This window comes from Oryx dammah, unplaced genomic scaffold (genome assembly GCF_014754425.2).
Source record: "Oryx dammah isolate SB20612 unplaced genomic scaffold, SCBI_Odam_1.1 HiC_scaffold_10, whole genome shotgun sequence".
Classification (NCBI taxonomy): domain Eukaryota; kingdom Metazoa; phylum Chordata; class Mammalia; order Artiodactyla; family Bovidae; genus Oryx; species Oryx dammah.
Window position 1 is genome coordinate 38328797 of NW_024070194.1, and position 14251 is coordinate 38343047.

A 14251-nucleotide genomic window follows, 5' to 3' on the forward strand; every position below is an offset into this window, starting at 1 on the left:
CCAGGCAAAAATACTGGAGAGGGTGCCATGCCCTTTTCCAGGGGATCTTCCCAACCCAGGGATGGAACTAGAGTCTTTTATATCTCCTGCATTGGCAGAGGGGTTCTTTACCACTGCACAGTGTGGTAGTCCCATAATAAGCAGAAGGAAAATAAAATATCTAAATTTACATATGCATGTGTGCGCATGCATACACACAGTTTAATGGTATTTCTGATCTCCTTCTTCATTTATTAACATATCCTAAATACACTTCCATGTAAATGGACATTTGTCTTCATAATCATACCAGCAATAGAAGGCCATGTGTATATTTGCATTTAAATGTACTTAACCCATTGATTGGACTCTTAGTTTGCGTCTTTTTTTTTTACTGGGTTGGCCAAAAAGTTCATTCAGGTTTTTCCATACCATCTTACAAACTGTTTGGCCAACTCAATACATTACAGACAACAATGACAAATGGCCAATCCTCTAAATTACAAAAATGTCAATTTTATAAGAATATAACGACTTTGGGGCTAAAATTCAAAGTGCAGAATGCTCCAGAAAGGGATGGATGATTCTGGAGCACAAACCCTGGAGAGGGAAAACCTTCGGCTGGAGAAACAGGAACCTGGCTCCCGGGCCAGGACAGTAAAGGGCAGCCTCCAGAGGCCCAATATCTTCTCAGTATCGCTGCTCAGTTTCACTCTGCGGAGCAGGTGCGCTCAGACTCTGCAGTCATCAGAATGTGTTGTGATTTGTTGAAAATACATCTTTCCAAGCAGCATTCCCAGAAACTGGGTTTCTACGGTTCTGGTGGAGAGGGAAAAACCAGGCCAGGTGATTCAAATGACCACGGGGGGTTTAGAAATTGCTCCATCACTTCTGGTCCAGGGTAGAGATCAGAAGTCTGGCCTTGTTCATGGCAGGTATTTGTATCTTTTCTGCAAAAAAACTGTGATGCTCAGAGAGAGGACAGGAGGATAAGGCCAAGTGCCAGATAGAAGTGCATAGCGCACACACCGCTCTGTCCAGGGCAGCCAGGAGTAAACCACTGTCAGGCTGCTCCGGGTGGAAGGGACGGCCTTGACTTAACCTCTTTTCCCTGTGTCCACTCAACGCACATCTGCTGCGCAAGTAGTAAGAGGATACCGTGCGGTCCCCACAAGGGACTGATGATGCGGCCGCTTATGAAACTCTTTTCTGGGGGTGACCATACCCCAAGCTCAGCGCTGTGCGCTCCGAAAAACTGCGCATTCGTCTGCACCCGCGGCAGGAACCGACGGGGACCAAGCTCCCTGTTCATCCATCACCCAGCGGACCAGACACTAGCGCATCGGTCCGGGAGTGCCTGGCGGTGCAGCGAACATCCGGCCGGCGACCCCGGACACCGCGGCTTGGGTCTTATCGCCTCGCCAGAACCTTCCTGCCCTTCCCCCACCCCTTCCCTTCCAGCGCCCAGCCCGGCACCAGCGGTGGCCAGAGTCCCCGCGCATCCTCCACGACCTCAGTCCGCCTCCTCGCCTTGCGGCCAGAGCCACTGTGGGGACGGAGCCCGCGCTTCTTCCTCGCCAGCAGGCGACGCCCACCGACTCGACGATCCGGAGGCCGGAGGAAAGGCTGGGGAGCCCGGGCCACGAGAACCACCCGGGCAGGAACCCTGTGGGAACGGGCGCGCGCCTCGGCTACGGTTCGGGCCCCACAACCGCCAGTGACCCGGTGCCCCACGTGCGGCGCCCCGCACCCCCACCCGGCCTCCTAGGCTCCCCCTACGGGATGCTCTAGCCCACCTGCCGCGTTCCCGCGACCACGGTGACCCCGCCCACCTATAGTTCCTCTTTGCCCCCCGAACCCTCCCGTCGCCGGGATTCCCCCTCCCAGTCCGCCCACCTCGTGGCCAACACTCCGGCGGTGCTGTCCCTGCGGCCTACCAGGGATGCTCCGCCCACATGCGGGCTGTCCCCTCCCACCTGCGGGCTGTCCCCTCCCACCTGCGGGCTGTCCCCTCCCTCCGAGGCGCTTCCGGCTCGTAAAACTCCTCCCATCTGCGATGCACACCGCGCCCCCCAACCATGTGGCTCGCCCTGGAGTGGTCCTTCCTGCCGACCAGGCTCCCCTGCCCCTCGGAGCTCCCCTCAATCAGGCGCCCGCAGCCCCGCCCGCGCCACCGCCCCCGCGTCCCCGCGCCCGCCCCAGGCCGCCCATTGGCGCGCGCCGCGCGGGCGTGGCCGGCGGTTCCCGTGGCGGCGGCGCGGGCGGGGCGCAGTGCCTACCGAGCGCCCTCCAGAGCGCGGTCTCCGGCCTGTTCACGATGGACGGCCACGACAGCCCTCAGACCCCCAAGGGCTCCTTCCGAAAGTTCCTGGAGCAACTCTCCGGGGCCGGCAAGGCCATCGGCGTGCTGACCAGCGGCGGGGATGCCCAAGGTGCGCCACCGGGTCCCCGGTCCCGGGCTGGGGGCTCAGGGAGGGGACCAATGAGAAGGGATGTGGGGGTGCCGGGGAGAAAGGATGGGGGTGCCCGGGAGAAGGGACGCCATAGAAAGGATGAGGTGTCAGGGAGAAGGGATGGGGGGCCCGAGAGGAGCAAGGAGGAGAGGGGTACCAGGAGTAAGTGACGGTGGGGAGAAGCCCGGCGCCCAGGAACCTCGGAGGTGCTTTTCCAGGGCCGGAGCCGGTGCGGCCTCGGAAGGAGTCACTGCGCGACCCGCGTGGAGAGTGCGGGGGTCCCTTACCCGGAAGGTCAGTTTTCCACCTCCACGTTTATTTCCTAAATTACGAGTGGCGACAGAGTCACCTGGACTCGTTCGGAGGTCCCTCCGCTTCTGCGAGGCGGGATGAAAGCCGGACTCCCTTCCAAGGCTTGGCTACAGCGCGGCCACTTCCGATGCCGCTGCGGCTGCCCTGGCTCCATCCCAGACTCCCCACACCTGGGGTCGCGAGGAAGACCGCTGGGTCCCCGCGACGCGTCTGCGGCCCCATTACCCCCGCGCGGCGCGGGCGGGGTCCCCGCTGCTGTCCCGCGGCGCGCGGCGGCGAACGCACAGGGATCCCTGCCCGGGTAGCTGGGCCAACCCGCACCGCCTCGCGTTTCCGCTGGGAGATTTTAAAAACGGTTTTCCGCCGCCCTCATCTCCTGTCTCCTTCCGGCTCGTCACCAAACCGAAAACCGAAGCGGGTCACTAGGCCCTCCCCGCCAGCCTCCCCTGGATGGGAAAGACCAGGAAGCGGGGACTCCGGGGTGTTGCCAGCGCCGGGAGAGCGGTCTCGGGCGCCGCCCTCCACCCGCGAGCCTGGAAGCTGGTCTCGGAGGAAATGGGGCCCCAAGGTTGGGGCCCGCGGACAACCGAAGCAGAGATGACACGACCGCGCCCGTAGCGCCGGGCGCACGTGGGGGCCCGGGGATTCCTGATCCTCGTAGATTCCCGGGTGGGGCGAGCCAACCGCTAGAAAGGAGCGGGGAGCTGCCCATGCGCTCGGAACCTGGAGGACCGCAGGCCATGGACGCCTGTCGTGCCAGCTTCTGGCGTTTTTTTTACCCCCTTCCTCCTGTCTAGATGAGCTGAAAGGCCCCAATGCCTCGTTCTCACCTCATCTCACCACGCGCGGTGCAGGGATGCTTAAGTGGCTGGCCGGCGCCCTAGCCTCCGCCCACGCTGCTGGTGACCTTCTCTTCGCCCTTGAGAGGGGCGGGCCGGGAGGGGGGGCTGCAGGTGGGGAGCTGTGGCCGCAGCCCCGCCTGCCCCGCGCGCGTACGTGATGCCGGGCCCGTTGCCGCCCGTGCGCCCCGCGCCCCCAACCCCGGACACCCTGCGCACGGCCGGCAAGAGGCCAGGGGACCCCGGGTCCCTGGAGAGCCCCTCCCTGTCCTATTGAAGGTGGTGCGCGCCGCATCTGTCACCGCCCCCGCCCCACAAGCCGGCTGAGCCCGAGCAGGCTGGTCTAATTTGGTATTCTAGTAAAGTGGCCTCAGTGAAGAGAGAAAACGTGATACAGCAAAGACTGGGGGTGGGGAATTGGCAGAGTGAAATTGATGACATAGCCCACGTTACTCACCTGATGTGCTGGATTGGGTCCCGGCGAGTCGCTGCTGGGCTAAGAGGGCTTCCCGGTCAACGCGCTTCAAAAAGCAACTGCGTCCCGGGACTTGGGCTACCCAAGTTAGGAAGCGTCCTGAGTAACTCTTACCGTGGGCTTGGAAAAAGAATAAAATGCTGGCACAGAAAAAGGAACTGGTCTCTTAATCCTCCAGCTTTCAAGGTCAGAGTTGCAAAGTCATTTAGAATTAAGGTGCTGTGTCTGTTCAAAAAAAAATGTAGGTCATTCACTTGAATCCTTTTCCATAAATTTGCTCAGCTACCTGGTAGCTGGTGTAAAGGCAATTGAGGTGATGATGCAATAGACAGAATCAGCATTTTCTCTGCTACATACCTGCTACTTATCTCTGTCACTTGTGAGCAGTTATGAATAATAGAGGTCAGTAAGTCCACACCTCTTCTCAGTGGAAAAGCATACTTTGAGAATCAAAATTATACGACAAGGTCAGATGGCTTGGTCGGTGTATGGTCAGGTTGATGGGAGTTGTCCTGATGCCCTGAACTGGCTCCTCTGGGTGGTATCTGCTGGAGAGCCCCCGGTGGCCTGACATTTGGGCATCTTCCTTGGGGCAGAGCTGAGCCTGTTGTCTGTTTCTTCTTGGACTTCATGCCAAGTGCCACCTCCTGTTCGATCCTACCTGACTGAACAGGGGCATGCATTTCTTTCTGAGAAAGCTCGCCTCGCTGTGTGCACCAGGGGACTGGCCTCCGAGGTAGCGGACTTAAGCTCCTTGAGGTGATTCCTAGAGATGACGTTACTCTCCCGTGCTCTGCCATTTTGTCTTGACTCTGATATCCATGCTTGATTTTCCCTAAGATAAGAGAGGTTTGCTGGAAGCTAAAGACCAAGGAGAATAACCACAAGTCTTAATTTCAGGATAGTTTTCTATTAAGATGTGAAACAAAGATAAAATTTCATGTGGAGAAGGCTATAGCTGCTGGTTCCTGGGCACAGTTCATGTCCTAGGAGCTTTGTGGTTTTCATCTCCAGGCCTGATTACCGTCTTGGTTTTGGAGGTAGGGAAAGAAGTAACGTCTTTAAGGTTACAGGCTCTTAGGTGGCCCTTGGAAGGATTTAAACCAAGTTCAGTCTCAATCCCAAATGTTTTCCAGTAAGCCCTGCTCTTAAGGCTCTAACATCTAATTAATACTCAGAAGCCAAGTTTGCTCAAAATTATACAGGTGATTTTTTTTTTAATAACACCAGACTTTTCATTAGTAAGGCAAATGGCATTTTTCTTTCTATCTTGCAGATTATGAAGAAGTAATTAATTTGCCACAAGTAAAAATATTTTCCCTCAAATTAGAAAGAAGTATTTTTTTAAAAATTTCCCTCAGATTAGAAACAAAAGAAGTTAAAAATTTTAAAAGACTCAAATGGAGTTTAAGACTGTGCTTTAACAAAGTACATTGGAAGACAGGATCACTGTGTGAAATTTCTCTTACTAAAAATATATAAACTACTTAATTGGTATAAAATGTTTTAATGATTTCTTGATGAAATTAATGAAGAAGTAAACTATAGTCATCTAAAGGAAATAACCTAAAATTTCAGATAGATACTTAAACATGAGACTAACTGCCCTACTTACCAGTCCAAAGAGAAAGATATTACATAGATGATACACATGATTTTTAAGCAGCTTTGCAAGTAGAACATAAAATCCGTTTGTCCAATGAGAGCATCAGGGTGGCTAAATTGATGTCACAACTGAGACTAAAGTGATGAAGCGCTTATTTCCAATGGAATTTATATTATATGATTGTTGAACAAAACGAAAATCCTCCAGCTATATTCCTGACTCCCCCAGCCCTGGCCACAGAGGAAGACTATTTCTAAGGCTAATTATTATTATTTTCATTCTTTGTATTGCTTTCATTGTCACAAGGAATGTCTGCAAATTTCAGCTGATTTTCACTTTAACCTACAATAAGTTTCAGGTCAGTGCACAGACTTACCCTAACAAGGTACCCACCCCCGAAGCAAGACTGTGTCATATGCTGAAAATGACTCCTTGCCTTAGACTCAAATTGAGGGCTTCTGGAGGGCCCGGTATAGATGAAAGTGCAGAGAAATGGACCTACAGTGTAGACTGAACAGGAAGACTGAGTCCTTTTTGACCTATAGCAAAGTAAGCCAGTGTTTACAGAAAGCTGGTGGAAATCAACCCTGAATATTTATTGGAAGGACTGATGCTGAAGCTGAAGCTCTAGTTCTTTGGCTACCTGATGCAAAGAGCTGACTCACTGGAAAAGACCCTGATGCTGGGAAAAATTGAGGGCAGGAGAAGAGAGCGGCAGGATGAGATGGTTGGATGGCATCACCGACTCAGTGGACATGAGTGTGAGCAAACTCTGAGATAGTGAAGGACAGGGAAGCCTGTGTGCTGCAGTCCATGGGGTGGAAAAGAGTTGGAAAGGACTTAGCGACTGAACAACAACAACATGTAGATGGAGTCTGTATAAGCCTTCATACTAACAGGAAGGGTTAGCCATAAAAAAAAAAAAAGAACAAAATAATGCCATTTGCAGCGCAACAGATGGACCTGGAGATTATCATACTAAGCACGGCTTTGTGACTGAACAAGTCAGACAGAGAAAGACAAATAAACAATATTACTCTTGTGGAGTCTAATTTTTTTAAAAAAATACATAAATGAACTTATTTACAAAACAGAAACAGACCCACAGATTTCAGGGGAAATGAGGGGGGCGGGTAATAAGTTAGGAGTTTGGGATTAACATACACACACTGCTGCTGCTGCTGCTGCTAAGTCGCTTCAGTCGTGTCTGACTCTGTGCGACCCCATAGACGGCAGCCCACGAGGCTCCCCCGTCCCTGGGATTCTCTAGGCAAGAACACTGGAGTGGGTTGCCATTTCCTTCTCCAATGCAGGAAAGTGAAAAGTGAAAGTGAAGTTGTGTCCAACTCTTCGAGACCCCATGGACTGCAGCCTACCAGGCTCCTCCATCCATGGGATTTTCCAGGCAAGAGTACTGGAGTGGGTTGCCATCGCCTTCTCTAATACACAGACTACTATATATAAAATAGATGACCAACAAGAACCTGCTCTATAGCTCAGGGAACTTTACTCAATATTCTGTAATAATCTGTAAAGAAAGAGAGTCTGAAAAGGAGTGGAGATATGTATATGTGTAACTGAATCACTTTGCTGTGCACCTGAAACAAAACACTATAAATCAACTATACTCCAATAAAATTAAAAAAAAAGAGAGAGTAACTAACATTTAGTGATCATTTGCTTAGCAGTTCACAATAAACTGTGGAAAATTCTGAAAGAGATGGGAATACCAGACCACCTAACCTGCCTCTTGAGAAATCTGTATGCAGGTCAGGAAGCAACAGTTAGAACTGGACATGGACCAACAGACTGGTTCCAAATAGGAAAAGGAGTACGTCAAGGCTGTATATTGTCACCCTGCTTATTTAACTTCTATGCAGAATACATCATGAGAAACACTGGACTGGAAGAAAGACAAGCTGGAATCAAGATTGCCGGGAGAAATATCAATAACCTCAGATAGGCAGATGACACCACCCTTATGGCAGAAAGTGAAGAAGAGCTTAAAAGCCTCTTGATGAAAGTGAAAGAGGAGAGTGAAAAAGTTGGCTTAAAGCTCAACATTCAGAAAACGAAGATCATGGCATCTGGTCCCATCACTTCATGGGAAATAGATGGGGAAACAGTAGAAACAGTGTCAGACTTTATTTTTGGGGGCTCCAAAATCACTGCAGATGGTGACTGCAGCCATGAAATTAAAAGACGCTTACTCCTTGGAAGAAAAGTTATGACCAACCTAGATAGTATATTGAAAAGCAGAGACATTACTTTGCCAACTAAGGTCCGTCTAGTCAAGGCTATGGTTTTCCTGTGGTCATGTATGGATGTGAGAGTTGGACTGTGAAGAAGGCTGAGCGCCAAAGAATTGATACTTTTGAACTGTGATGTTGGAGAAGACTCTTGAGAGTCCTTTGGACTGCAAGGAGATCCAACCAGTCCATTCTGAAGGAGATCAGTCCTGGGATTTCTTTGGAAGGAATGATGCTAAAGCTGAAGCTCCAGTACTTCGGACACCTCATGCAAAGAGTTGACTCATTGGAAAAGACTCTGATGCTGGGAGGGATTGGGGGCAGGAGGAGAAGGGGACGCCAGAGGATGAGATGGCTGGATGGCATCACGGACTTGATGGACGTGAGTCTGAGTGAACTCCGGGAGATGGTGATGAACAGGGAGGCCTGACATGCTGCGATTCATGGGGGTCGCAAAGAGTCGGGCACCACTGAGCGACTGAACTGAACTGCTTAGCAGTAGCCACCAGCGCTTCCATGCAGTAACTCATATGTTTCACACATGAGCAAGTGAGCTCTGAGATGAGCTGGCTGGGCCAAGTGGCTACAGTGGGAAGTAGTGGCCCAGGATGTGTGTCCATTCACCAGGGTGTTTCTGGTGCCCAGGGCAGTACTGGGGGCACCTGGCAGGTACCCAGATGTTTGTTGAATCTCCCTCCTGGAACCTCACCTATAATGGACTGCTTCCTTCTGCAAGATGGAGGTGATTAGTCTGTCTGTCTTCTGGCTGTCTTTTCTCATGAAGTCATTTTGATGAATTAAGCCTTCAGTAATCAAATGCACTTTTTTTTTTTGTATCTTGCTACGTGGCTTGTGGGATCTCAGTTCAACCTGGGATTGAACCCAGGTCCTGCATAGTGAAAGCCTGGGATCCTAACCCCTAGGCTACCACGTGTGTCCTAAGTCACTTCAGTCGTGTCTGACTCTTTGTGACTCCGTGGACTGTAGCCCGCCAGGCTCCTTTGTCCATGGGACTCTCCAGTCAAGTACTGGAGTGGGTTGCCATGCCCTCCTCCAGGGGATCTTCCTGACCCAGGGATTGAATTGGTGTCTCCAGCCGCTCCTGCATTGTAGGCAGATTCTTATTGCTGAGCCAGGGGGGAAGCCCACTAGGCTAGTAGGTCCACCATTGTGTCAGTGGATTGCCCAGCAGTGCCGGCAGAGAGAAGACACCCATCCATGTGTCCTGGATGGACAGACAGTCAACACCCCTCAGGGATTTGTATCACTGGTGTCTGACACAGGGCTCGATGATTGGACACGGCAGGGTGCTGAGAAGGCGAGGTTGGTAATTGGTCACAGGGACACTTTCTCCTGTGGACTGTTTGTCCTTCCCACACCTGATTTACTAAAACAGGGAAGCTTTGTAGAGGGCTGCAGTAGCAAGTGGAGAAGGCAGTGGCACCCCACTCCAGTACTGTTGCCTGGAAAATCCCATGGACGGAGGAGCCTGGTAGGCTGCAGTCTATGGGGTCACTAAGAGTCAGATACGACTGAGCGACTTCACTTTCACTTTTCACTTTCATGCATTGGAGAAGGAAATGGCAACCCACTCCAGTGTTCTTGCCTGAAGAATCCCAGGGACGGGGGAGCCTGGTGGGCTGCCATCTATGGGGTCACACAGAGTCAGACACGACTGAAGTGACTTCAGCAGCAGCAGCAGTAGCAAGAGCAAGATAAACTGTTTTGTTTTCTGATCTGTGCTGACGTCCTCCCTTTGGAACAAAGGTGAAAACCCCATGGTATCAGAGAGAAGCCAGTAAGATTAAGTACTGGATCTTATTTTTCAAAAGAGAATTTAAATGTTGAAGTTAGTCAGGGAGTGGTTGTAGGCCCTGAGAAATATGCAGGGGAAATGGCTCAACATGGACCAAAAGGGCCTAGCAAGTATGTTTATTAGGCTTTTCAGACCATGGGGAAATAAAACAGCTCTAATTATTTTATTAGAAGCAACACAATCCTCATTTCTTACAAATTGCTCGAAGTTTAAATTTTATCAGAACAGAATCTTAGAAGCCTCCCTTAGAGGTCGCTGGCCTCCCCAGTCAGAAGGAAGAAGTTATCTTAATGACTGTCTTATATGCACCATGCTTTTAGTAAGAAGCTACTTGAGGATCTGTCACAGCAGGAAGACAGTCTAACAATCCTTTCTTTCTATCACACCTAATTTGCTCACATTTCCCTCTTAGCTGCTCCCTGGGTTTGTCAAGGTTTATTTTTGGTTTCTGTAACAAGTCCAGTCATTCCCTGAGGACGAGGGTTCTAATTTTTGCAAGGGATGAAGAGGTTACTCTCCAAAGACTAAGGCACTTTCTTGGTAGCAGGATGATGGTTCCCATGGAAACAGTTATGGAGGTTGTTTAAATTACGGGGCCTGGCTGCCAAAACAAAACCAAAAGGAAAAGGAAGGAAACTGACTGTGTCTGAAGGTTTACTAAAAACAGCTGTTGGAGTGCCCTGGAACCTGGGGCTGCTCACCCAGGAGGCCTCAGACAGCAAACCCAGCCTGGACCCCACTCGTGTGTCACAGAGACGGCCGGTGGAAACTAGCCTTTCCTGTTGCCCTCTGCTTCTGTCCTCTGGACACTTTCTGGAAGGCACCCACCTGTGGGGCCAGTGCCAGGCAGCAGCTCTGCCCTGTGGGCCCCAAGTTCAAGCGGACAGCCGGCCTTTCCACAAACATTTACACAAGAAACCGGGCCCAATGGGCATTTTTTCCTCTAAGTTTCCTTCCTTCTAGAGGCAGTTATTAGTACAATGGTTTTTAAGTTACAATAAGGGGGAGAGTAGGGCTTACACCCCAGCTTTGCCTTTTATTCGCTTTGTTCCCTCCGCTATTAATATATTCACTCAGGGGCTGACTCCCTGGGCTCCCAGGAGGACCAAGTCCCCAGGGCTTTGTGGGCGCACCCGCCCAGGTGTGCAGAGCACTCAGCCCTGGTCATCACTGAGCTCTAAGCAGGATGGCTCCGCTCAGGGCCCAGTCAGAAGGGGCCATGGGGGCTGCTGGGAAAAGCCTGCCTTGCAGCAGATTAACTGCCCTCGAATAAAAGCCCTGGGGGAGGGGCACTGAGCTTCTCAGACGCCAGGGCTTCCTCTCCCAGGAGCTTGCTAGAAATGGGTGCTCAGGACCCCCCTCACGGGGCCTGCTGCAGGCTGAGGGGACAGGTCGGGTTCCCGGGTGAATCCGGGTCAGCCCCTCTGGGCGGGGAAGGAACTCAGGCCATTAGCATGAAGGTGGTTAGGCCTCTCGGGCAGGGGTCACTCCAGCTTGTTTTTATTTCCCATGGGGGTCCCCAGGGTCACCTCTAACAGTCTCCTGCTTGCCATTTCTCCTGCCCTGTCTTTCCCAGTTGCATGTTTTAAAATCTCCCATGTCCTCTTTATTCCTGCCTTTAGAACACCCGCCACCAGCCTCAGGAGGTCTTCAGAAGCGACGGCAGTTGCGGGGTGGGCAGGAGTCTGTCATTCGTGAAGGGCTGGCAGGGCCCCAGCGTTTGGCAGTCAGGCTCTCGATTCCAAGGCCATAGAATGAAGTTCTGGAATCACAGGGTCTGTGGGGAGGGCACAAGGAGGCACGCTTGTCCATGGGGTCGAGGCCCGAGGCTGTGGTGAGATGGGCGAGTGTGAGCGCCCAGCTGGGAGCAGTGGGGCAGCCACATTTAGCGTGCATTTATTTATTTAACATGCATTTATTTGTTTAACATGGATTTATTTCCAGCTTTTTCAGCTCCATGAACCTAGTAACCTTTCAAAATGGTCACCTTTCAGAGGCAGCAGTCTTATTCCACATTTCCAGACCTGGTTCAAAGAAATTTGAAAATTTGTAATCGTCTTCTGAGCCAGTTTACCCTCCAAATACATACAAACTTAGTCTCCTTGTCTGTGGAGTGTATTCCTGGGACCACAGCTGCCTTCATTTGTTGCTTTGTTTACCTATAGCACCGCTTACTTGATCGTCCACCTTCTCCAACACCTTTAGTCCTGATGTTTGACCCTGAAATTTAAATTTATGAAGGATTCAGATTGAAACCTTTGGGGGCCCAGAGGCTATGAGTTTTCTGAGACTCAAGGCTCCTTCCTTTCAAGGAGGAATGGTCCTCCCTTCTCACTGTCCTCCTGATGGCTTCACACCTGGGGTGATGAGACACGAAATCCTGACCTGTTCACGTTGGTCTAGATTATGGTCCATTTCACAGATGGCTGCCCAGAAATGGGGCTTCAGTGGAAAGCAGAATGTGGTTTTGTTGTTCAGTTGCTAAGTAGTGTCTGACTCTTTGTGACCCCATGGATTGCAGCACACCAGGCTTCCCTGTCCTTCACTATCTCCCCTAGTTTGCTCAAACTCATGTCCGTTGAGTCGATGATGCCAGCCAAATGGGGTGTAGCAGTTTTATACAAGGATACTTTGCACTTTTGATTTCCTTTCAGGCTCTGGGGAAATATAGAAAATGGCCTAGATTTTATCTTGATTAGGTATTACTTATAGTATGTTGGTTTAGCTTGAGCTTTCTTTTAATAGGATTGTGTGATTTGTTTTGTGTTTAAGGCCACTGATTAAAATTTTACTCTTTAACACTGGCAGCGGGTGACAGTGTTCTCCTCCCCAGACCAATGGGCCTCTTCAGTCCTGTTTTCTTTGATTACCTATAAGAAAGCACCTCTCCTCTCTGTTGTTCTGCAGTTGGATGGAATCACCTGCAGATTCATACCAGACTGAGGTCGCCCATGTCCTGAGTGTGTTTGCAGCGAAATTTAAAACAAACATCCTGGCTCCCTTGTGATGCTCCCTGCGGTCCAGCCTGCAACACATTGGTCTCTGTACTCCTGTCCCCGGCTCCCTGCACTAGTCCTGGGGGTTCACGTCGGGACTGTTGTTCACAAGAGGAGCCTTCCAAGGGGTTGCATGGTTTTCCCACTGTCACGGTTAGTTAACTAGGGCCTCATCAGTAATGACTGTCTGCCTTCCTCTGCAGGCATGAATGCTGCTGTCCGGGCCGTCGTGCGCATGGGGATATACGTGGGCGCCAAGGTGTACTTCATCTATGAGGTCAGTGTCACATCTCTTCCCCCTTTCTCTGCGGGCCTCATGCCTGCCCGAGGCTGCCGACCACAGGCAAGGGGTGACGGGCATACGGTACCAGGTACCAGGAGAGCCTCCTGGGGATGTTGGGGTCACACCCCCTGGTCTAGATGCACGTCTGTGAGATTTGTCTTAGGGAGCAGGGCTCCTAATAAATAAATGAAACAGGGCTCAAAATGCCATTTTGACATCAACTTAGTAGAATAAGGATCTCAAGCTGGTTGTATTTATTTGTAGTTCCCATCCCTATAGATACATTCACTGAAAATACAGCTTGAATGTGAATAGACATTAAGGTAAATAGGAGAAAGCCTCCTCTTTGAACTTTTCATCATAAATGTAAAACCCAGGCTACCTCCCTAGTGTCTGTTTATGCCTTAACTTCAAAATGGAGCTTCTGAAAGCAAACAGCAGGGATGGTTGATTATCCCGCTTTTGAGGTCCTGGCAGCTTAGAAGTAAGTTGTGTTTGTTGGGAAGGCACCCCTGTAGCTTCAACCACAAGGTTTATTTCAGCAACTATTAGAAAAAATAGCTTATCATTAGTTTTTAAATTCTAAAAATGGAAATTAGAGAATGGTTTTTTAAGATTGCTTAATTCTTCCCGAATCACTGTTAGCATTTTATTCTGATTCCTTCTAATATCATGTATGTTAAAGACTGGAAGGAAACATTTACATTATTAACATCATAGCAAATATATTTTGTGTACCATATGTTTCATCTGCCACTATGTTGTAATAGTTTTCTATGTCTGTAAAATTCCATCAACCTGATGTCTCATCATTTACCTCGTGTTCTCGTGGCACTGAAATACATGTAGATCACCACCCATTTTTCAGCTTTCCTGACACAGCAAGCCCTAGATTAATATTTGAAGCCGCTCTGTACTTTGCTTCTTGTTGTGATCCCAAGATACAGCATCCGGCCAAGTTAAAAGGGATGGTTCTCTTATGGGTCCTGCCAGTGTTCCTTTGTTTCCGCTCACACCCGCTGCCCTTTTGTTTTATTTCACTTTGAGGTGGGGTTGTGTGCCTTAGAACTTGAGTGTGGGTCCCGCAGCCTGGGCTGATAGGAGTTCCTGATACGTGAACACCATGGTTAAATGTGTCCTGGGGCGGAGCCCCCTCAGATCTGGCTTTTCTGTTACGTGTAATAATGTTGTTTCAGACTCACTGGAGGTGAACAGTCCTCCAGCTTCCGGTTTCCAGCATGTT

General features: G+C 50.5%; 1 protein-coding gene and 1 long non-coding RNA gene across 2 annotated transcripts in view; one reads left to right on the forward strand and one right to left on the reverse strand.

Annotated features, from left to right (window-relative positions):
• Window positions 1–200: 200 nt before the first annotated feature.
• Window positions 201–2141, reverse strand: LOC120869459. The gene is made up of 2 exons (XR_005722539.1): window positions 1876–2141; window positions 201–929 (listed from the first exon to the last, which is right to left on the reverse strand). It is a non-coding gene; the product is annotated as an uncharacterized LOC120869459 (long non-coding RNA).
• Window positions 2142–2218: 77 nt separating this feature from the next.
• LOC120869458 (phosphofructokinase, platelet) overlaps window positions 2219–14251 on the forward strand; it is a 53234-nt gene continuing 41201 nt past the window's right edge. Inside the window, exons 1-2 of the mRNA XM_040248776.1 lie at window positions 2219–2411; window positions 12929–13002. Of these exons, the coding sequence (XP_040104710.1) occupies window positions 2297–2411; window positions 12929–13002 (189 nt within the window). The 5' untranslated portion in view covers window positions 2219–2296. The remainder of the gene's footprint in view (window positions 2412–12928; window positions 13003–14251) is intronic.